Genomic DNA, 25,106 nt, shown 5'->3' with positions numbered 1-25,106 from the left:
TTTAGATTAACGTGGGTGTCCGGGCCAGCTTGCGCACACCACGACTAATCCCACGGGCCCTGAAGTTAACAACCATATAAGCCTCTAGTGGCCATCATATGAGCAACTAAGGACTTGAACCTGAGACCACAGAGAGAACAAACCCCTTAATCCCAAATCCTTACCACTTGACCACCACCAATCTCTAATATAATTTCTTGATGTCACGATGAGAAGCATGATTTCCATTCGATGATATCACGATGAGAAGCATGATTTCCATTCGAATTAATTGAGAGTCTTGATCGTGTAAGAAATTTTTTTTAAAAAATAGTTTACAAGTTTGTAATCCGTTGCGAATAAAAAAATATTGATCATCATAAAAAAAATATATATAAATAATAAAAAACTATTTAATATTATTATTAAATTTGACTTAACACATCAACTTTCAAATCTTATAATCCAACTTAATATTTAACTTGAATTTAAAATTAAATTTTATAAAAGTTGATTTGACGTAATCTAATCTACTTAATCAGAGTCAAAATACAATCCATTAGATTGGTAAAAAAATTCTAAAAATAAAATTAAAAATAAAAATAAAATTAACATAAAAATCTTTTTACCTAACTTTTTATCTAACTCAAATTTAAATTAACATAAAAACTTCTTGACCTAACTTTTTATCTAACTCAAATTTAAAATCAAACTACGTGAAAGTTGTTTCAATGCAACAAAGTTGACTCAACCATCTAAAGACAATCCCATTACTCAATAAAAATAATTTTAAGGATGAAATTAAGATAAAATTAACAGGAAATAAATCTCTCAATTTAACTTATTGTCTAATTTGAATTTAAAATTAAATTATATGAAAGTTGTTCAAACACGACTTAATTAATTTGACCTATTTAAAAATAATTCAGATGATTTTTTTTTTAAAATATATAAGGATGAAATAAATAAATAAAAAGGAAGATAAAATCAAAATAAAAATAAAGAAGGAAATGATAAAAAGGAAAGAGAGAGAGAGAGAATTGCACAGAAAAAAGGACGAACTTCATTGCAACAATGAAATTCCATGATATTTTTCAATTCTTTTAGTTATTGGCGAAAGCTCTATAATGTTTTTCAATTCTTTTAGTGGTATTATGTAATATTTCAGTATTTATTTTTTTAAATGCTACAAATTATATTTTAAAAATAATTTATTTATCGATAATGATCCGATCCTTTCTAGGAAATTAGCCCAGCTATAAATTTTTCGAGGGTTTATTTTCCGTTTGTGCTCTATCGTTATAGTGTTTCCAATGGTAAATTGTATTATCATATACTATACAAAATTAATAAACGTGGCCATTAAAAAAAGAAAGAGATAGAGAAAAAATAAAATAAAGAAAAGAGCCATAAACGTGGCCTCCGATTAGCCCACTTGATCCCCAGGTCCGTTTGTTGACTTCAAGCCTGAAAGTGGCACTGTATTACAGGGCCGGGCCCTTCATTGATGGAGAAAGCAAGCCAGCCACTGCAATACAAGCATGGAATCCACCAAATTAAACATTAAGAAAACATCACCATTTGTATTTACATACAATATATCACAACCTCATCTAGTCAAGTTCATACAGCAAACTTTCAACTGCCAAAGCTAAATCCATTAGTCTGGAATACTTATGTTGATGAGAAAATAGTTAGCATAAAACAGTCCAAACGAATTGTGCGATCATGCATGGCCCTGGGATTTTTTCTCATCCTCTTGTGAGGTAATTGGACTCGCTTCTTCGACGACACGAAAGATGCTGACATTCAGGATAATTGGGTAGTTCACCAGGTCCAGAGGCTCAAATACGCACACATCAAATTCATGCAATTTGTTGTCCAAGGCAAATTTCTTCCACCCAGCAGTCAGCCCTCCGTTATTACGAGACTTGTGATGGAAGAATCTGGTGTGCCATGCTCGATCTTTAAAACGTAGAATCACATCTTGATTTCCTTTAACGGGAAGATGTGTAACTAGCCACGCTGAAGGAATTGCCTGCATGAAGCAACAACAAATATAATAAACAAGATCAAAATTCTGCGTTTTCTATGCAATGCCAACTGTTGCAGCAATTAACATCATGAAACTCAAAACATAGAAGGGAAAAAAGAACAAAGGAATTACAAAGGGAAAAAAAAAGGCAACACATGATAGGAGGTAGGATACAAGTCAAGAAAGAAATGTTTACCACAAAGAATCTCCCATACACATGTGTGGGCTTCATGAGTATAAGGAAACCCTTCTCGGTTACGGCTCTTGCAGCCAATTGCATTGCATTCCTTTTCTCTTCCTCTGTTACTTTCCTTCCTTTCCTTGCATGGTGCACAGTATCCACTGGTTGGCCTAGGGGCTGAACATCTGAAATATTCATGAATTTGAACTATTGGAACAATAAAAACTCATCAATCTAACACTTTCGTGCATCTAGCAGAAATATACTTCATTAAGCACGTTAGGATCGCATGTTAGTGGACACGCCCTGAAAATAAATAACAAGATGGACCGGGATGTTTCCATCAAATGACAATACAAATAAGCAAATGGATTGACCTCGAACATGCTCTGCAGAAGACAGAAAGAAAGAGGTCTAGAGTGGAGCTCTAAAGTAGAAGATATAGTACAAGCAATCTTCTTAAGAACAAAAATGTGAAGAAACCTACCAGGTTCAGCCTCTATTTCCTCACGAGTAGAAGGTCCTCTACTTTTGACAACACGCCAGTATTGAACACGCCTGATTGACTTAATTTCCCTTGATATTTTCTTCCTACCAACTGGGGAGATAATAGGCTGCCTTAGTGGTGGTATCGTTGGTATCGTGTCAGAACCATTATATGTAAACTCCTCCTGTTGGGAACCTCCAACAACATCCTCTTCAGTGGCCTCAATTGACTTGATTCCCCTACAGATTTTCTTGTCAGTAACTCGGGGGACAATGGGTTGCCCAACTGGTATTGCATCAGTATCATTGTCTTTAAATTCCTCAGGTTGAGAACCTCCAACTACACCCTTAGGAGAGGCATGAACAACTTCAACAGAACTTTTAACAGTTTTTCTTTTTGTTCGACAGCCATTGCCACGTTCTGCAGATTCATATTTTTTGACTAAGTATGGAGCAACCTTCTCACACATGCTCTGCATATCGAGCATTAAGACATCGAAGTCCGACTCCCCATTGTACTTAAAGATCAAGAAATCATTCTCTTCAAGAGCATGGTCCTTGACAAATTCTTGCCAACCATGGTTGAAGAATAGGGTATTATTGTAGGTTGTTAGTCCAACTTCCCATGCAGCCCCACTAGGACCTTTAAGATTCACAGTATCAGGCAACTTCTTTCTCAGATGTCTAGCAAATATTTCAGGGATAGCCTACAATTCCATAAACAATTAGAACCTCCACCTTCAAGGAAAAATTGATGGATGCAAAGTAACAGAAATATACGAGCTGATTTCAATATCTCAACCACCCAAAAAAAATAAAATTAAATCTACAAGTTGGTTGCATTTTCGATTCTGGTTCTTCCAATAATCTATCAATTCATTATGCATCATTTAAAAACACCTTGATAAATAAATGCAAATCAATTTTTTATGAGCATAAGTATATATCTCTTGATCTACATAGAAGTTAAAAAGTCCAGAAGAAAAGGGGGGAAATATAAAATAAAAGTTTGATCATCATTGTTACTGGAACTAGTTTCACCAAATCAAAGAGGTATAATTTATAGAGTAGCTTGCAATGTAGACAAGATTATGAGATCACCCTCTAGTTACGAAAGAAAGCAAAACCCGGAAAGACTGAAGCAAAGAAGCTTACCAGGCGTTGATCAAATCCAGAATGGAGGAACTGAGAGAACTGTACGCACTGGAAATGGGTCCAATATATTTTCTCTTCCCAGCTCCTGCATTCCTTGCACGTCTCTTCTCCCATTTCTGCTAATATACGTAGAGCTCTAAAATCAAGATTCAACACAAGGCGTGAGTGAATTCAAGAACACATATTTGCAAACGTAATGCAAGACACCAAAGAGTTTCAAAAAAGTCAAAAACTTTCCCAAAGAAAAGAAGAGTGGAGAGGAGAGGACCCACCAAAATAATAGAAGAACGGGAGGAAAGCTGAGGTGTACCAGAGAAATGAATTATAAATGAAGCAGAAACAGAAAATTATGAATAATTTACTTTCCCACTGTGCTGCTTTGCTAGTAGTAATTATTTTTGTGAGAGTGATTATTAGTTTTTTTCCCCGTAAAAAGCAACTTTACGGACTCTCTTTATTTTCTTTTTAAAAAAAAACCTTCCCCTAAACTTTACTGGAATTCATCAGAAAAAAGTAAAAGCATTACGGGAAAAAAACTAAAATAACAATTAAAAAAATAATTCCTAAAATAAAATAGTTGGAGGAAAAAAAAAACTAAAATAGTACATGTAAGATTTAAAACTAAAATCTTACATGCACAACTTGCCAACAAGTTTTATTTGTTTTGTCACACTAGCAAGTTTAATTTTTTGTTTCTAACGGGTGTGTTTCATGCTCCCGCTGATGAAGCGAGTAGTCGTTTTTAAACTGCTCATGTGCTTCATAATTAGTTTTAAATTTAGTTTTTTTTTATATATATTTATAAATTTATATTATTGATAGTTTTTTGATGGACAAAAAAATATTGTCATATTATTTTTTCTTTCTTTCACTGCTTTTTTTTTTTATATCTTTTATCTTTTCTCTCTTCTATTTCAGTTTCTGTGCCATTCCATTTTTTCTTCTTTCTTCTATATAAACTGCCATTTGGTTCTTGGATTGTAATATTTAGTTAACTATAATTTTGAATTTATGATCATTTTATCAATTAGACTTGTTTTTATTTAAGTTGGGAAAAAAATTATTTTTTTAATTTTTAACAATCTCATTGAAAAATAAATATTGATTGTTTTTGTTTCTGCTGCATGACAACGAACAACGAATGAAATGATTATGATAATAAAACTAAAATTATGTAAATAACAAAACTTAGTAATTAAATGAAGAATTGAGCTAGTAAAAAAAAAAAAAATTGCACTTGAGATGCGCAGGGCCCGTGAGTCGCATCGATTTGACCTGCTAGAACTACCTAACCTTTATAGTTTGGAAATTATTTTTTTAAAAAAGCTCCCATTTTCATTAAGGTGACTTTACTTTTTCGTGAGAAATGAAGATATTTCACAAAAGGGCCGTGATAAGTTTCTTAATTAATTTAAAACCTTAGGTATGGATCAGAAAAAAATTCTTCACAGTCTGAGTAATAAAATTGTGTTAAAAAATTACCTCATTTAAAAAATTTAAATTATTAAATAAAATTTTAAGATATAATTTATATTATTTTTTAATACATCTCTTTAAATAAAAACTTTTTAGACTTGAAACTTGTATAGATTTATATTACTTTATACTTAATTTTTATCAAATAAATAAAAATGATAAGATATCATTTTAAAAAAACCATCTCACTTGAAAATTTAAATTTTTAGATGAAGTCACAAAATATGATTTATATTATTCTTTATCAAATTGATTCTGTGTTGAAATTAAAAAGATAAATCTATTTTTGGAAATAAAAAAAAAAATTGCCCTTGAGATGCGCAGGGCCCGTGAGTCGCATCGATTTGACCTGCTAGAACTACCTAACCTTTATAGTTTGGAAATTATTTTTTAAAAAAAGCTCCCATTTTCATTAAGGTGACTTTACTTTTTCGTGAGAAATGAAGATATTTCACAAAAGGGCCGTGATAAGTTTCTTAATTAATTTAAAACCTTAGGTATGGATCAGAAAAAAAATTCTTCACAGTCTGAGTAATAAATTGTGTTAAAAAATTACCTTATTTAAAAAAATTTAAATTATTAAATAAAATTTTAAAATATAATTTATATTACTTTTTAATATACCTTTTCAAGTAAAAACTCTTTATACTTGAAACTTTCATAAATTTATATTAATTTATACTTAATTTTTATAAAATAAATAAAAATGATAAGATTCGAATTTAAAATTATTTTGTCATAAAGATTCCAATGTCATTTTAAAAAAGCTATCTCACTTGAAAATTTAAATATTTAGATGAAGTCATAAAATATGATTTATATTATTTTTTATTAAATTGATTCTATGTTGAAATTAAAAAGATAAATCTATTTTTTATTCAATTTTTTTAAAAAAATTAACCAATAGATGATTTCAACTTTTATATATACATATTAAAAACTAGAGGCTTGGATTTTACATGCAATATTTACTTTTGAATTGTTAATAATTGAGAATTTTTTAAAAATATTTTGTAAATATTATTTTGAAAATATATCTTTTTTAATATAGTTTAAATTCATACCTATATCAAATAAAATAATTTTGTTAAGTTTGAAATATTTTGAAAAAATTAATGTAATTTTAATCAAATATTTTTTGATAAACAAGATCAATATAAATGTATTTATAGTTTTTATCTAGATTTTTTTTCAATGATTTTTAAAAAAGAAGTTGAATGGTTTTAAAAAGTTTTGTAAGTTGAATATTATTTTCTTTAATTTTAATTATAAAATCTGTTTTAAAAATATCATATTTAAATTTTTAATAAATTGATATTTGAAAAATCTTTAAAATTTTCTAATTATCAATATTTTATTAAAAATTATCAATTATTATCTCTTCACTTTATACAATCTTTCAACACATCACCATAATTATATATATATATATATATATAATTGATAGCATGGTGATGCGTTAGAAAGAGAAGACATGCTCGTTAAACGGCGAGCCCTCCTCTGCCTACCTAACAAGTGTAAAGGCGTTCTGGCATTGGAACGATGCTGAATATCCACTCCCTGTAGCGAGTCAGCCATCCGGGTTCTGCCCTTCCAGGAACAGAGGTACCACGTAAAGATAATAGATATTTTAATAATAATTTATTTGTTAGTCTTAATTAATTATAATATAGTTTTCAGTTTTCTATATAGATTATGTATCATTAATGGGAAATATTTACGTCTCAAATGAATTTTTTTATTTTTATTAAAATATTTATTAAAAACAATGGATGCTCTTACTAAAAAATAACATTAAAAAATTAAAAATTAACCAGAATACTTGATTGGAAAAAGAAGAAGTGTATGTACTTAATTAACATTAAATAAAAGTCAGGATACCAATATTAATCTAAGGGCAAATTGAAAGGGTGAACAGAAGCACTTAATTAAAAAATTGTAAAAAGCTCATGTAATAAGATTTATAAAAGTCGTAAAGTTAGTGTTCTAAAAATACACTTATCCCCGTAAAAAACACATGTCCGGTGCAAGCCGACCTCTTCCATGCACCTTACGACGGAGGATCACTGTGAGACGCTGCAACAAGAGGTAAATCATTGGATGCTGGTTTTCGACATTGATGATCAACTGCTTCATGGCCATCCCCGGATATTTGTTCCCGCATTTGACACGTGCCAACAAAAGCTATCCATCCTCCACAGAAAGTGTGCAATGCTCGCCCTTTCTGAGTCTGGGAATGAATCCACAGTCCAGCATTAATTCCCCTTGTAAGCTGCAAAGAATGGCCTCCGTCTTGCAGAGAAGCGGTGGGGTATCTCCTGCACACAATGGCAATAAAGATTGTCAAGCATCAATCTTGACAGAAGATTGCAAAACTAGAGAAACTCTTGAGATGCTGCAGTTTGATTTGTCTGAGTATTGTAATTTCATTAGGTTTCTCGCATCTTCATATTTGTTGAGGACGTGAAGTCATGGAGCATTAACCTTGGCTAGATTTCATCATCAATCACGAATATGCCAGCAGACATGAACATTATTTTTTATATTTTTAATATATTTTAAAAGCATTTAATTATAAGCATGTTAATATTAAATTTTTTTTACACGAGTCTCTTTGTATATATTTTGATTAATATTTCATGTCGTGAATTTAATAATTATATAAATCTACTCTAAAATTTATGATTTTAACATATTTAATTATTAACATGTCAATTTAAAAAATTATTATTTAATTTTTTTGATCTAGTTAGGTTGATGTTGTTTTTTTAATATTAAAAAAATAAAAATATATAAAAAATAAAATTAAAAATACAAAAAATAAAATAAATAAAAAAGCATCGAAATGTTTTTTTAGGTGATTGGACATCGGAGACCAAGCATCGGGAGAGATAAAACTTTTGCCTATAAATAATAATAAAATATTAAAAAAGAAGAAGAAGAGAGAATTAATTAGAAAAAAAACATTCCACAATCTCTAAAAATAGCAAATCTCAAGGAAGGTTAAAAATAAACAACCTAGGGACACAACCTCTCCCTCCCTGTTAAAAAAAACTCATCCCACTCATCTCTCCTCCTCTCCCAAAGAACAGGTATCTCCTTCTCCTTTAAAGCACGAAAGGAAAAAAAAACACCATCTGACCCCATTCCCGGTCCTCACTGTCACCATCAGAGAAAGATAAAAACAATAGCCTTTTGTAGCCAATACTCTCCATCGGTGTTACCAGAAGCGTCACCTCATCCTCCCAGCAGCGGTGTCCCCCATAGCTGTCTACACACCGACACCAATTGAGCCGTCGGCCTTCCTTCATCACCAGCATCAGCCTCCAGCCCAACATCACTTCCCTTTAACAGTAGCCTTTTATCCTACAAATCATCCCACAAAACACCGAATTTGACGCTGACTCTTTTTCATCCTCTAGCCGAGCTTCAATCTTTTTCAACCACCATGATCAGTCGAGCAACTTCCAAACGGGTAAAATAATTACTTCAAAAAAATTGGGGTAATTTAGGGTGAAAATCCCGGAAAATTAAGGGAGTGTTTAGAAACGCTGTCACTGTGTTTTTTAAAATTTTAATTTTCTTATGTAAAATAAAAATTATATATATTTTTAAATTTGTTTTAATGAAATAATATTAAAAATAAAAAAATTATTTAATATATTTTTAAATAAAAAATATATTTTAAACTGTGACCACTAATATAATTTTAAATATATTTTAAATTAAAATTATAAATATATGAACAGCATTTAATTTTTAAAATTTATGATTGTATTATTAAATAAAAAAATATTATAAATAAAAGATTATAAAACTTAAACCTTAAATAAATTAAATATTAATAAATTAATAAATTAATTTGCTTAAAAAAACCTAAAATAAAAAAAATTATAATTAAAGAAATGAGAATACAAATGAAATTAAAAAAATAAATTAAAAGGTAACAATTTTTTTAAATAGAGGATTAGATTAAAAAATAACATTAATAAAAAAAATTAAAAAATTAGCTATTAAATTAAAAAATAATACACTATAAAATTTGATTGAATAATAAACTTAAAAAATAAAATATTTTAACAAAATAATTAAGAAAAAAAAATAAGGATGAAATAAAAAATAATATCTAATAAATTATAATTTAAAATAAAATTTAAAATAATTTTTTAATAAAATAACTTATTAATAAAATAACTTAAAATAATTATAAGTAAAAAAATAAAAATTTAATTTGAAACATAAAAAACAAATAGTAGCGACATGCAGCTTAAATTTTAAGGATGTGAGGAAAAAAAATGACTACGACGATAAACTACTTATCCACTACTATCACGCGCTGCATGAGTAGAAAAATTACACGATACCACTCCCAAGAACATGATAAAAGGGCAGGTCATTTCACTGGAAAGCGTGACAGACACCTCACACACAGTGAAGAATAGGCGCCAACCGCACCGAGCTTGTAGCCCAGCGGTCCTGGCAGGATTTTCTTGTCCATGCATCTTGGATCGACTCTTATTATATATACCCTGTTATTTTCATAATATTTTATTTGTTTATTGAGTTTATAAAATATTGAGTGAATTTAAAAATTAATCATGGCGTGTAAGCTAATTTAAACACCTCAAATTATATATATATAAAAAAGTAGGCGCCAACCACGATCCTAGACACCCCCGAAATCTAATATTCTACTATTCTAGTGTGACTCGCAGAAATCAACCTGTGATTTTTCTTATTTGTGGAGGAAAGAAACGACAGGGATGATGCAAAATTGTATATTGCATGGTTCATTGACGTCCTGGGTCCCCATAAACGACAACAAGAAGCCTGCCACATGTCCTGGGGCTAATCGCACCACCCTCGGATTGGAATAACTTTTTTTTTTTTTTTCAAGAATACAGCCTCCAATTGAAGAAGACTAAAAAATTCTATTTTTTTATCCTCTATGTTTTCATATGTTGATGAGTATTTTTAAGGTTCTGTTGACTTATGATTTTTTATTTCAGTTTTTCAGAAAAAATCTTACAAGAAATAGGAAATTAAAGAAAATATGTTTATTAATAAAAAATAAAAATTATTTTCTTGAAAACTCATACTCTTTAGATCTTTATTAAAAAAAATCAAAATAAATTTTTCAAAATTTTTTTATTTATAAAAGTTAATGATTAGTGTTGTCTAGGGTTTCGAACCTCGTTATCAACCCTATCAATACTTTGGATTACAATACCAGCTATTTATCAATACTTTATTTTTTCATTATTTTTAATTAAGTGAAATAAAACAGTTATGTAAATCGATGATCATTTTGTCCCAAGTCTTGGACACGCAACTCGCTGCTAAATATGTCAGGAGCGTGCAGTTATGTTAACATAATTAATGGCTCAACCGATATAGCTCTAATCCGAATGATTTTCTTCCTTGGTTCGAGAAAAACACCATATTCTTGCCTGTGTTGCCGAAAATACAATCCTCCTTCTAGACCCTTATCCTTGTACTGGTTGCTGTACCTGAAAAATTAATGCATGAGAAAACTGTAGACGGCTTCTGGATTGCTGTGATTCCAGGCCTTGTTTCGAGACTAGAACATTACAATAAAGTACCGCCATGTCTCAAGCTTAAGCATCATTATATTTGATGACCTGTTTTTGCATGATTTTTCTTGGTTTTTCGTAGTTATGGCTGTTGCATCTGGGCGCTTCGAATCAGAAGAACGGACAGTAGTAGGCTACGGATTGCAATTCTTTTGATAAAACCATGTCCCATAACGGTGAAAGGAGGGATAAGAAAGAATTCACTTTTAATGAAATAGAATATAAAACTATATATTATGCGCTTATAGTAATGATATTTATAAGGAAAGGCGTGGGCTAAAAAAGCAACTGAATTATGAGTTCCCTGATAAATAAAACGCTCCGATGCGTGCTGTGAGCGGGGCCGAAATCCCAGAAATGAAACAGATGGTGCCAAAAACAGCCCACGCTTTCTGTAAAATAAATTAAATTCTCGACATTTTATGTTAATATAACTAATAAATCAAAGTCCATCAAAAACACTTGCAGTTAATTATTCGAAACTGACGAGGACATATATATATATATATAAAGGGCGTCTTCAACATTCAAATAGTGATGGCATAACTTGAACTGTCGTAGGTAGGGATACAACGTCTTGTTGCCGTGCTTCTGAAAACAAAATCAATAGTTTTTGTTTTAAATTACTTTTTATTATATTCTTACACTGTTCCAATGTAACGTGTTAAAAATAAATTGTAAAAAATTAATTTAGTATAATTCCAAGTAAAAAACAAAATAGGGGGCAGGTATATTCGATTCCACAACCGCAGTTACAACAAGACAAGCAACCTCAAAAAAACGTGGCACTAGCCAAACAAACAAACATTTTTCCATTTTACAATCCAAAATACATTATCATAATATCTCTCGATGGGTGCCCTGACTCTGATATGTACAATGAGGGCTACTGTTTCCATTGAGGGGAATATATGATTAATTTAATCTGGCTTTCACGCTGGCATAATTATTGCCACTAATATATAGCGTGGTGTAATCAGAAGCCAAAAGGGTGTGCTGCACAGCAACAAGACTCCTCGTTTCTCAGTCCTTTTCTTTTTGTGCACGAGCCATGGATGTTGCGACTTCAATTCTTCCAGCTTTTCAATCAATGCCCTATGCCACTCCTGCTGCCGTGGGGGGCCTGGTCTTTTCAGTGTTCTTCATCAACAAGTTCATCTCCAATCAAAAGAAAGGAAACTCCAACCTTCTTCCTTTACCAGGTACGCGTTTCTCTCTTCCAGAAACAAGAAATCAAAATGGGTTTCTCATTTCTGATAATAATTTAAAATGGATGCAGTGGTGCCAGGATGGCCAGTCATAGGGAATTTGCTGCAATTGAAGGAGAAGAAACCACACAAGACGTTCTTAAGGTGGGCTGAGGCTTATGGGCCAATCTATTCCATTAAGACCGGTGTTTCCACTGTGATTGTTCTCAATTCAACTGAAGTTGCAAAGGAGGTGTGATTTTCAGCTTTCATTTTCTTCATTTTTAATACTTTTATCTGTGGATTTCATCTACTCCGGTACCAAGCACCAAACCGAACTTCACTCACTGTCAGAACCAATCCACTTCGCATGTAGATATATTGCTGTCGCTTTGTTTAAAGTACAAACACAAGAACAACAATTGAGGCAGTTTAACCCGGTCCACATCAATCAAACTCAACCTTCCTTTGCTTATAAGTCAGCCTCGCATTGGATGAGTGAAAAGTTAATCTACGGACCGGGAAATGGGCAGGGGGGTCAGATCTGCCTTTTGAGGTGCCGATATTTTTGAAGTGCGTGCCTGAGTTTGAGAGCACATTTTGGAACTGTTACGGGTTTAGAGTGTTATTTTATTAGAAAATATATTAAAATATTTTTTTATTTTTAAAAAATTATTTTTAACATACCATATTAAATTAATAAAACATATAAAAATTATTTTTTTAATATATAAAAAATATAATTCCAACCAGATTCCAAACACCACAAAAATCTAACCATGGATAACTATTAAAAATGTTTTTTTGTTTTAAAAAACTTGAAATTCTTGTAGTTTTTTATTTTAAATTAATTTTTGAATTATAATATATTATTCTGATATTTTAATATTAAAAATAAAATTAAAAAAATAATTTTATTTTAATGTATTTTCATTAAATATTTAAAAAAATAATTGCTTATATAATAATAAACGGTTCTGTAATGATTTCAGATAACTATGAAGAAAAGCCCATAAACTTCAGCCCCCAGCCCAAACTTTGGTCTTGGTCTGACTATCCACACCGAATTGCGAATTTTGTTCAACTTTTTCAGATCAACTGCTAACTTTACAGTTGCTAATTTACTTTCAAACATGTGTTTTGAAAAATTATAAGATGATCGAAAAAATAAAAATAAAAATAAAAATAAAAATAAAAATAAAACTAACACCTGAGTCACAAGAAAGTAGGGTACTTAAGTTCTACTGGTTGATATAACCAGTAACTTCATGAATATTTCAGGCTATGGTGACTAGATATTCGTCCATATCAACAAGAAAACTATCAAAGGCCTTGCAAGTTCTTACAGATAATAAATGTATGGTGGCAACAAGTGATTATGGCGACTTTCACAAGATGGTGAAGCGGTATATACTTACAAATGTACTCGGAGCTGGTGCTCAGGTTGGCCACCTTGACATTTAATATCTCCATGTGTTTTCGCGCCTGCTCATTTTATTTTTCTGTAAAAATAATAGTTGATAATTATTATTATCCATTTGATTTTCAGAGACGACACCGGGGTCACAGGGATACCTTGGTAGAAAATGTTTCAAGTCAATTGCTTGATCATATAAAGACCAATCCTCAACAAGCTGTGGAGTTCAGGGAAATATTTGAGTCTGAACTTTTTGGATTGTCGATGAAAGAAGTGAGTTCTTTATTATCTTGTGTCGGTAGATTATCCAAGTATAAACGAGGCTAATATTCCAACTGTGTGTGAAACAATAACATCTAGTCTATGAATTGAGAAAATGCAATGAATTTTTCAGGCTTTAGGAAAAGATACAGAATCTCTATATGTAGATGAACTTCAGGCCACTTTATCAAGAGAGGAGATTTTCAATGTTCTGGTGCTTGATCCCATGGAGGGTGCAATTGATGTTGACTGGAGGGATTTCTTTCCATATTTGAGATGGATTCCTAATAAGGGTTTTGAAATGAAAATCGAGCGAATGAATTTTCGCAGGCAATCGGTGATGAATGCCCTTGTGCAGGAGCAGAAGAAACGAATTGCATCTGGAGAGGTAACCTTTGATTTCCTTCAGGTGCAAATTTCTTTTAGAATATCACAGTTTTGTTAACTTTTTTTTACATGTGGAACAGGAAATAAATTGTTATATTGACTACTTATTATCGGAAGGCAAAACTACACTTACGGAGAAGCAAATTGGTATGCTGGTTTGGGAGACAATTATTGAGACATCAGATACAACTATGGTCACTACAGAATGGGCCATATATGAACTAGCGAAGAACCCAAAATGCCAGGTTGTCTCAATCACTAATGTGCACATTTCATCTGCGGACACTTATTTGTTAAACCTTGTAATGACTCTCTCTTGAAACAACAGGATCGGCTCTATCATGAAATCCAAAATGTCTGTGGGTCTGAGAAGCTTAAAGAGGAACACCTGTCCCAACTGCCATACTTAAATGCTGTTTTCCATGAAACTATTAGAAAGTACAGTCCTGCTCCTATTATACCTTTGAGATATGCTCATGAAGATACACAGATAGGGGGCTACTATGTTCCAGCTGGAAGTGAGGTTGGTCAGTTTGTCACAGAGACTTTATTCCTTTCTATGTACTCTGCTTTACAAAATTAACATGTTCCATGCAGATCGCTATTAACATTTATGGATGTAACATGGACAAGAAGCGTTGGGAAAACCCTGAAGAGTGGAAGCCTGAGAGATTCCTTGACGGCAAATATGATCCCATGGACTTGCACAAGACGATGGCATTTGGAGCAGGTAAGAGGTCATGCGCGGGTGCTCTTCAAGCGTCCTTGATAGCATCTGCCACAATTGGCAGAGTAGCACAGGAATTTGAGTGGAGACTTATAGATGGAGAGGGAGAAAATGTTGATACTGTTGGACTCACCACTCGCAAGCTTCAGCCGCTACATGTCATGATAAAAACAAGAAACGTTTAGGGACTTGGGAGAATTGAAGCCCTTCAATTCACTCTTTTGTGCTTCATGTGCTAGTACGTGAAAAATACCTGTGGACTACTTGTAGCGTGTTTGTAGCATCTCACAATCCTTGGCGTTTCCTATAATGCTAGTAAGAATAAAATGATCTCTTTTTCATTTTCTTTTTAATGTAGCTTGTGGAGCTGAATGTAACATCATATGACGATGCAGTAAAATATTTTGCTTCTAAACATGCTGCTGTGGGTTATGTTCTTCATCACTTGCACAATTTTGATTCCTGCAAAGCGAAGCTGTGTTTTCTCAGTTACTACCGTTTTCTCTGCTCGTATAGCACGTGGTTATTTGATTGTATATTTATTTTGGCGATAGAATAATCCCGACTCTTACTCCCTTATAGCAACAGCAACCAAATCAGCTCTGTAAACCAAAAAAAGAAAAAAAGATGACATGACAGTTCTTCCTCCATCCACCGTAACTCTGGAATCTGGATTAAAGCTAATCACTCGCCCCAATGCCTAAAGGAGTTTCGTTTCTTACCGGCCTGGTGGCCCACTTGAAGAAATCACTCCCTCTTTCAGAATTCCCGGCCGATGCATCCACTTAGGCATCGATACGTTTGCATAAGAAATTTACGGCCCTAAAATTATCACCTTAGCCAATCGCATAATATGTTATGTTCAAACTGTTGATTTAGAATTGCTAATCTATTACATAATAATAGTAGAAATTGTTGGGTGAGTTAAAAAGTTTTTTTTTTTATAACAAAAGAGTAAAGGCGCTAGGAGGTTTTGGCATATGAAGTAGAATGAGATCAGGGCCAGTGTAGAAATTTGAGATTTTACAAATTTCACTCAAAGCGTGCTCCTATGATGGCGCAGGTGAGCAGAGCAAACAAATACGCATGTAGATTATAGATGTACATAAATCATGTACATTACACTGGTGATATGAACATGCTTTTAAATCGCGATTTTGATAGCACCTGCTCATAGTTCTTTCTATTATAATTTTTAAAAAATATATAAATTACAGTTTTTTCTTGATAAATATTCAAAATAAAATTTTCAATAGAACCATGCAAAACTGTATATTTGTTTTTGTTAACTAAAATTGAATTTGTAATTGCAAAACAATAACCAACTATAAAAACAAATAGATAAAAAATTAAGTTTATAGAATATATAATTGAATGATGCATCACTCATACAATGTAATTTTATCTATGACTCTTTTAAAGTAGTCAAATACCTCCTCGTATCAAAAGTTAAATTAATAGAGTAAAGATTTAAATGATGTGTCACAGGTACGATAACCATGCTTACCCTGATGACTAGGTATAGGTTGCATGCTTTAGCAAACAATAACCAACTATAAAATCAAATAGATCAAAAATTAAGTTTATAGAATATATAATTGAATGATGCATCACTCATGCAATGTAATTTACAGCTAGTACTCTGAATGTTAAAGTAAAGAAATTTAACCAAGTATAATTAAATGATAAGATTATCTATAATTCTTTTAAAGTAGCCAAATACCTCCTCGTATCAAAAATTAAATTGATAGAGTAAAGATTTAAATGATGCGTCACAAGTATAATAATCATGCTTACCCTGATGACTAGGTATAGGTTGCATGCTTTAGCGCCCTTTATTTTCAAGACTAATTGATTCAATAAATGAGTTGTTATACACTTCCTAGTAATTTTCAACTTTTATAACTATTATTCTACTATCTTAATCAATAAAAGCTCAGGATAGAGGTGGTCATGGACATTTCCAAGCTTAATATAGTTCTGTGCCATTGTTAAGTAAGGCCATTAGCCTAAAACTCTTATGTTGGCATTGTCTTTGTTTTACTAAATCCTACTTCAAATAAATCAAGAATTGAAAATATAGTTATATAAGTAATTAAGAGAGGATTCATCATCTTAGATAATTTTTAAAAAATATTAAATGTGTTCTCAAAAAACAATAACCAACTATAAAATCAAATAGATCAAAAATTAAGTTTATAGAATATATAATTGAATGATGCATCACTCATGCAATGTAATTTACAGCTAATACTCTGAATGTTAAAGTAAAGAAATTTAACCAAGCATAATTAAATGATAAGATTATCTATGATTCTTTTAAAGTAGCCAAATACCTCCTCGTATCAAAAGTTAAATTAATAAAGTAAAGATTTAAATGATGTGTTACAGGTATGATAACCATGCTTACCCTGATGACTAGGTATAGGTTGCATGCTTTAGCATCCTTCATTTTCGAGACTAATTGATTCAATAAATGAGTTGTTATACACTTCCTAGTAATTTTCAACTTTTATAACTATTATTCTACTATCTTAATTAATAAAAGCTCAGGATAGAGGTGGTCATGGACATTTCCAAGCTTAATATAGTGTTGTGCCATTGCTAAGCAAGGCCATTAGCCTAAAACTCTTGTGTTGGCATTGTCTCTGTTTTACTAAATCCTACTTCAAATAAATTAAGAATTGAAAATATAGTTATTTAGGTAATTAAGAGAGGATTCATCATCCTAAATAAATTTTAAAAAATATTAAATGTGTTCTCAAATGATATTAACTATAAAAATAGTATTGATTATAAATCCTTGAGTAATATAAAATGAAATTTGATAAGAGTTTGAAATCTTTTTCAAATAATTAATGATTATGGTATTGAAAATAAATATGATTTGACAGAATAACACCTTTATAATAAAATATTTAAATTAAAATATTATTGATTAATAAATAATAATTACATTGATAAATTAATTAAATCAAACCACTCGCAAAATATTGATTATAATTTTAATCATTGTTTAGGCCAACCTGCTTTTCTTTTTATATAATAACTGAAAGATTTATTAAATAAAAACTCATTCTGGCCAATTAGAGGATGGACACCATTAAAAGATTAAGTTTTTCGTTGAGAAGTACTAAAAAAACAAAAACAAAAACAAAAAAGGTCCTCCAACATGGTGCCATACAAACATTCAGCGTTGTCTTCTAGTAGTTGTCCAGCTTCGAATGCAGTTAGCATTGATATGAAGATCATTACTTGTGTAAGAAAAATAAGATTTAAATTTCTTAACCAGATAGATAATCAATGGAGAGTCGTAGAAAAGCACGAGTCCAAATCTAGTTTAACATAATGGAAAATCAAATTATTTCTAGTTAACCAGATGCTCTAAGGAATACCAAAAGAGACTAGTTGCAATCCCTTCCTTTGAAACCTGCCTTTAATCATCATTGGTCATTGATGCAGCAGCTCATCAAATGTACGTAGAACACACCAATTGATCCCCCGCCATGAAAAAAATTTGGTCTATAAATTCCATGCAAATTGGCAGTGAATCAATATATGATCTGAGGTTTCTATAACCGTTGTACAAAATGGACCAAAGGACTGATCCAAAGATAAGAGATGGCGACTGCATAAAAAAGATCTTGTACACAGTTTATATTGAATGTCCAACCAAATAAAAGCTTGAATCTCTAGGGGAGCCGCAGACTTCCAAACCTGTGTCTGAAAAGAGCATGATCCACTACACTCAATGCTATCAATAAAAGTGGTACAAGATTTCACTGTAAATCTCCCATCTTTCCAAAGAATCCATACCTTCAAATCTAGTTTAGTATGATGAATTAAGCTTTACCTCCTGAAGAATCTGATGCAATTCCTGCTCAATTTCAAAAATTCTTAGAGTTCACCTCTAGCTGACACTCCACTCCCAATTACCGTTTGCCTTTGATCCCATTTTTGAGATTGTTGCTATTGGTAAATTTGAAAACTCCTATAATCTTGGAAACATAAATTTCGGAGAAGTCACACCCAGCCATCTATCACTCCTCTAAAAAAAAAGTCAACTCATTTCCCACCACATAAAGAAAGACTGACTATTTTCAAAGTTGGGTTTATATTTTTTACAGACAACCTCCTGCCATTTAGCTTTGGGCGTTAAGCTTAGTCTCCACAACCACTTGAATAACATAGCTTTGTTCTTACCCAAAAATGATCCTATCCCCTAACCTCCTTTATTTTGTGCTCTAACAACTACCTTCCATTGCACCTTGCATATAGCCCGTTGTTTAGTAACACCAACCCATAGCAATCGCCTATGAATAGAATTTAAAATTTTATAAACTCCGTTTGGCTTCAAGAAAAACTAATATAAAATAAAGAGGCAAAGAGTTAAGAACACTCTTAATTAATCAGACAAACTCTCCCAGAAAGGCTAAACAGTTTTCCTTTCCATGATGCAAGTCTGTTGCAAAATTTTGTTATAACATGCTCCCGGATAATTAAATAGTCTATTAAGAAACTATCTAGGTAGTGGTCAAGTGATAAGAATTTAGGATTAAGGAGTTTGTTCTCTCTGTGGTCTCAGGTTCGAGTCCTTGATTGTTCATATGATAGCCACTGGAAGCTTACATGGTCGTTAACTTTAGGGCCTGTAGGATTAGTCTTGGTACGCGCAAGCTGGCCCGGACACCCATGTTAATCTAAAAAAAAATAGTCTATTAGGATTAGCTCCCACCAGCATGTTAAGGTATACAACTGGTAAATATGCTTGTCTGTATTAGGATTAGCTCCCACCAGCATGTCAAGGTATACAACTGGTAAATATGCTTGTCTACAAAATACAATACTACCTACCACGATATATTACGAGAACTAGACTTTTTTTAATTTTCAAAAACCCTAAAAACAATAAATACAACAAAGCTACCGGTAAACCCAAAATCTAAATTTTATTGATTCATAAAAACTTATTTTAAAATCCTAAAAAATATAGTATAAATAGTATGCCCAAGTAAACCACAAGCTAAATAAAAAATTAAAAAATTAAAAATTAAAAATTAAAAATTAATGTAGAAAACAAAGAGAAAATATAATTAAAAAGGTCAAGTTTTCGAAACATGAGTTATGATAGAGATTAAAGTTTAAAAATAAAACTTAGAAGTAGATTTTGATCTGAAAAACAATTAAAAATACTTCTGAGACTCTACCATTTCAGAGATATATCTGAATAAGTTTCTAGGATTAATATAATTACCACCAATTAAATATTTGAATCCAAAGTTATAATCCTTAAAAAAAAAAAGGATGAACGTTTGCCGTTCTATTTTTTTTTTTTTTAAATTCATGTTTGTCAATACAATCCAAAATAAAAAAAATTCATGTTTGTCAATACAATCCAAAAATTCATTAATTAGATGTCATACCAGTGCTGGCTATCTCCTCAATGGCTTTGGTGGAGCCAATCTTTGGATCCAAACGACAACATGGCCAGGAAGTCAAACCGCCCCCACCGTCTATTGATAGGCGTGGATTGCACCCCTTATTTAAATTCCTTTCATATTATTGTAGTATATTTTTGTCATTATTGTTTTTTAAAGTAATTTTTTTAGAAATAAATTTAAATAATATTTCTAAAAAATTTATTTTAAATATAAATATATCAAAATAATTTTTAAATATTAAAAAATTAATTTTTAAATAAAAAATAATAAATAAAAAATAATTTTTAAAAAACAAAAATAATCATGAAGAGATTCTATGTGTGCCGCTGTGATGAATATATCCATAAACGCAAAACCCATACGTAAGTGCGTAGAAAAATACATAAGAAGGTAAATTTGAATAGCCCGAGCAAGTTGCATGGTGACCCAGGTACATTATTTTTCCTGTGGATCTGACAACCCCCCACCCCCCCATTACATAGCAAAAAACACGCATATGTGGAAATGAAAAACAATAAAAATTGTATAAATTCAACGAAGCAGGTCCACCAGGTGATTTGGAAGCACTCAGAAATCTGATGGGTTTGAAAACATTAGCTTCCATGTTTCTTCAGTTTCGATCTTTATCTCAAAGAAATCATATCATTTCTGTGAACGTTCCTGATATTTAGTGGGGACTAACAAGACAGCGACCCCCAGCTGGTCTGCGAATTTACATGTCATGACCGGCATTCATTAAATGTTTATTTGTGCGGCTGCACTGTGTTCTTATTTAAAAAAAATAAAATTGTTTTGATGTATTAATAATCTTCATCACAAATTTAAACACGTTTTTCGTCGGTAGTTTGCAGCCTATAGCTTCTCCCGAGAGAGCTTTCGAGGAGTTCGACCATCTGATCAAGCCACAAGCTACTGGATCAAAACTGTTTTCTATGGTGGGTGGGGTTTATTTCTTCTGACAAAATAATTGCAAACTTTATAATCGTCCGAATAAGAAAATTGGTGAACTAAGAACAGCCACGCAAGCTGCTCATCACTGCGATTAAAACAAACTCAAAAGGAAAATTGGAACAAAACTGTTTTCTATGGTGGGTGGAGGTTATTTCTTCTGACAAAATAATTGCAAACTTTATAATCGTCCGAATAAGAAAATTGGTGAACTAAGAACAGCCCCGCAAGATGCTCATCACTGCGATTAAAACAAACTCAAAAGGAAAATTGGATCATGTCGGAATGGATTGCTTCCTTTATTCCAATGTGTTTGGGCGATCGTCAAAACAAGTATCCAAAGAGAAAACGGTGGCTAACTCTAGGTTTGTATTGTTGAGGTAATTTTGATGGAGACAAGGAAGAGATACATGTTCTTCGACTCAGTCACTTTATTCGGCTCACTGCTGCGTACAGACCGGAGGCTCAAGGGCCTACCGTGCTTCGTCTCTCAGTGAAATTGTAATGTATGAATTCATACTGTCCTATAAGACTACTATGGTCAGCTAGCCTGCCCCTCATTTCCATTAAAAACAAACAGAGCAAGGTGGCCAGGCTCATGTTACAGAAACAACACAAGCTAGGTTATCAGGACCGTGTCATGAGTGCACTAATCAAAAAAGCAGTGGCTCCGCACCCAAGGCAACGGTCCAGCGGTGGAATGACGCCTTGCACCTTCTGCTGTCACGGGTTCGAGCCTTAGAGTTGCATGTCTGTCAGCCCCGCGCTGCCTTACCTGCCTGCTGGGTTTGCAGGGTGTTCAGTGGGCCGTGGGGATTAATCGTGGTGCGCGTAAGCTAGTCCGGACACCCCACATAAATAAAAAAAAAAAAAAAGCAGTGGCTCCAAAAAAACATTTACCTAAGTTGAAATAAATAATCCATGAAATTGACACATGCGGATACAAAATACGATGCAAATTTGTGTAGAGCACAGTAGATGGAGAGGTGAGAAGGGAAAGCAAGATCGAAGGAGCAGAGATCACGGTAACCGAGAAATCAGGCACGGGGAAAGTGTTAATGATCAGGAGAGAATCTTGAATTGGTACCACGAAATCAGAAGGAAAAGGAGCAGGCAAGCCCGGTTACTGCTCCCCACGCTGCCCGACATCAATGATGGTTTCGGTCTTCGTTTATTCTAATGTTCTGCACTCGCTCTAAGTATCTTCGACAGTCACGCCATTCCCAATAGGACATACCACACAACTTCACCGTTCTCGTTGTGTTTACATGTTTTTAAACAAATTGTCCAACATTTTAAATCATTGCTTTCTTAAGAAGATATTTTTTAAAAATCCCTTTCAATTATATTATCAAATACACAACAACACTTCATCCGTAACATTTAGTGTTACTTTCATTTCTTACTTTCTACCTCTTGGTAGAAAAAAAAAAATTTGGCGGACGGATCTGATCATAACATGAGAAAGCAGAGAGAAGAATGTGGGATGGGTTATGAAATTAATCTATCTATCTATATATATCCTAGGTGTCTTTAGTGGGATTGGAGCTAATGGATAGACAGTTGATTAGGAGCATAAATCTAATAAAACACAATTAAAGAAGAATTGGGACCCCTTTTAAGAATTTAAGATTTACTACCAGAGCCCTTCCCTACGCTGGCTCAATCAAGAAATCCAAAGCCAGAGAAGCAATCTTGATTTCACATAATAATGATGCCCCGCAATAACCCATTTCCTGCCAAGTAAGATCCCAGCACGTCAAAAGAAACACCAAAACCATTCAAAATCTCTCATACCGAATCTCTCACGCCAAAAAAAAAAAAAACTATTATTTAAAAGAAACAGACGACCCACGCGAAATCACGCATCAAGCCGTCAAGAACTTCGTGCACTGTGCAGAACCCACCAACTGTAGAATTAAAACCTAGAACATCGGCCCTTACTTAACAAAGAAAAGCTCTCGAGTCTTGAGAACATTTCAAGCATTTCTCTCTTGCAAGAAAAAGAAAAACCAGAGAGACCAAGAATGCCATCAGAAATAAGCCAGACACGCCCAAACGAAGCCCAAAACACCATGGGGACTGCACCCCCACCACCAAAAACGACTGAGCCACTGCCCTGTCCAAGGTGCAACTCCACCATCACCAAGTTTTGCTACTTCAACAACTATAACCTCTCTCAACCTCGCTATTTCTGCAAGTCATGCCGACGTTACTGGACAAAAGGTGGGACCCTCCGTGATGTGCCTGTTGGTGGTGGTTCACGCAAGAACTCCAAGCGCTCTCGCACATCTTCTAATAATTCTTCACCATCTACCTCATCTTCCAACTCCACTGCCTCAAATCCTGCAACTTTGACTGCTTTTACCGCCATCCATGAGCCCGAATCAATACCCGTGGCTGTATCCTCGACTACAGACTCTGGTGCAGCTGCTGTGAAGACTGAGATGCCAGCGGGCATAAATCTGAATGAGGGGTTGGCTGAAAATGGAAACTTCATCTCGCTTATAACCTCTAATGATCAACATGGGTTCAATGGTCTTGGCGGGTACGGTTACGGATCAGGATTTGGACTGGGGCCTTGTGAAGTGGGTCATGGATTTGGTGCAAGAGGGTTTTGGTCCTTTCCTGGAATGGAAAATGTTTCTGTTAATGGTGAAACCATGGGGGGTTGTACTTCAGGGTGCAATACTTGGCAGCTGCAGGGTGATCATGTAGAAGGAGGGGGTAATCAAGATGGGTTTGCAGCTGATGGTGAGAATTACTTTGGTTCTTGGCCTGGTCTTGTTATTTCTGCTCCAGCAGAGAAAGGTTTGAACTGATACTGGTTTGATGTCTTGGGGTTTCTTTTTTTGTTTTTTTACTGAGCAAGACCGTATAGACTATAGGGGTTAAGGTGTTGAAGAAGAACCAGTTCAAAGTGTACCTCTTGGGTAGTGCTTTCTTCTTTATTAACGGCTTTGTAAAGCTTTTGGGTTCTATATTGAAGAAAATAGAGAAATTTTTGTTTTTTAAATCTGAATGCATGAATCTTGGTTGTTAATTATATTTATTAGCTTCTGTTATTGATAGTCGTGAATAAGTAACAGAAGTATCTGATCATAACGCATTAAAACTGAGTTTCGGTTTCGAAGAATGTCTGGGCTCTGGTTTTGTCTCGTCTTTCGAGAAATTGGCCAATCAGTTTTTCCAAGAAACACCTAACTGGAACCTGTTTCCTGTTTAGTGGGTCGCCGCCACCACTGAAGTACCAAGTAAAATACACCCGAAACGAGCAATTCATTTTTCCTTTGGCTCTTCGTGTGGTACCGTCCCCTTATGCTCGTTTTTAATTTAAAGAGGGATAGGTGGTGCATTATGGTATTTTATCCATGCTATTTTTTAAAAAAAATTATATTTAAAAAAATTTAAATATATGATAATTAAATATTTATAAAATGAATTATTTGATAAGCTTATACACTTATAAATCTAATAAATTATTAGATATAACATTTTTATATTTGACTATCATTATATTTTATCATTATATTTGGTTATGTATGTTTGACAAGCTATTAAATCTAATCTTTAGGCTCAAACCAACTAAGTATTTATAAGCCTAGCAGGCTGTCAAACCCAACATCTCTAAATTCACCATCACACCAAGTCTAAATTGTTATAAAAATGATGATCTTTCTAAGCATTTTATTGAGCCACAAAACTCTATTTGTTTTTTCTTATAACTTTAAACATAAAATATTAAGGTTAATGATACTCATCTCTTTGTATTCTTGGGTGTAGAAAAATCTTCAAAACAACCTATCATTTATCCCTAATCGATGATGTTTAA

At 32.9% G+C, this 25,106-nt stretch overlaps 3 protein-coding genes across 4 annotated transcripts; 2 read left to right on the top strand and 1 right to left on the bottom strand.

The window, feature by feature from the left end:
• Window positions 1–1,508: 1,508 nt before the first annotated feature.
• Window positions 1,509–4,164, bottom strand: LOC105120663 (B3 domain-containing protein REM16-like). 2 transcript variants are annotated; one of them, XM_011018956.1, is made up of 5 exons: window positions 4,109–4,164; window positions 3,837–3,972; window positions 2,683–3,388; window positions 2,211–2,380; window positions 1,509–2,017 (listed from the first exon to the last, which is right to left on the bottom strand). In XM_011018956.1, the coding sequence occupies exons 2-5, from the start codon at window positions 3,948–3,950 to the stop codon at window positions 1,706–1,708; spliced, it is 1,302 nt and encodes a 433-aa protein (XP_011017258.1). In that variant the 5' UTR covers window positions 3,951–3,972; window positions 4,109–4,164; the 3' UTR covers window positions 1,509–1,705. The 2 variants fall into 2 exon arrangements, with proteins under 2 accessions (XP_011017258.1, XP_011017257.1); XM_011018955.1 differs by lacking the exon at window positions 4,109–4,164 and having other exon boundaries at window positions 3,837–4,102.
• A 7,667-nt stretch (window positions 4,165–11,831) lies between these two features.
• GA3 (GA requiring 3) lies at window positions 11,832–15,326 on the top strand. The gene is made up of 8 exons (XM_011018954.1): window positions 11,832–12,108; window positions 12,186–12,346; window positions 13,375–13,536; window positions 13,643–13,783; window positions 13,905–14,159; window positions 14,239–14,403; window positions 14,487–14,681; window positions 14,756–15,326. The coding sequence occupies exons 1-8, from the start codon at window positions 11,958–11,960 to the stop codon at window positions 15,068–15,070; spliced, it is 1,545 nt and encodes a 514-aa protein (XP_011017256.1). The 5' UTR covers window positions 11,832–11,957; the 3' UTR covers window positions 15,071–15,326.
• A 7,564-nt stretch (window positions 15,327–22,890) lies between these two features.
• On the top strand, window positions 22,891–24,296 carry LOC105120661 (dof zinc finger protein DOF1.6-like). Its single transcript, XM_011018953.1, has one exon. It carries the CDS (start codon window positions 23,302–23,304, stop codon window positions 24,094–24,096), a length of 795 nt encoding a protein of 264 aa, XP_011017255.1. The 5' UTR covers window positions 22,891–23,301; the 3' UTR covers window positions 24,097–24,296.
• The last annotated feature ends 810 nt before the right edge of the window (window positions 24,297–25,106 follow it).

Source organism: Populus euphratica, unplaced genomic scaffold (genome assembly GCF_000495115.2).
Source record: "Populus euphratica unplaced genomic scaffold, PopEup_1.0 scaffold6.1, whole genome shotgun sequence".
In the NCBI taxonomy this organism is placed as follows: domain Eukaryota; kingdom Viridiplantae; phylum Streptophyta; class Magnoliopsida; order Malpighiales; family Salicaceae; genus Populus; species Populus euphratica.
Note: the sequence above shows the minus strand (reverse complement) of the source record. Positions and strands in the feature narration are given on the sequence as shown.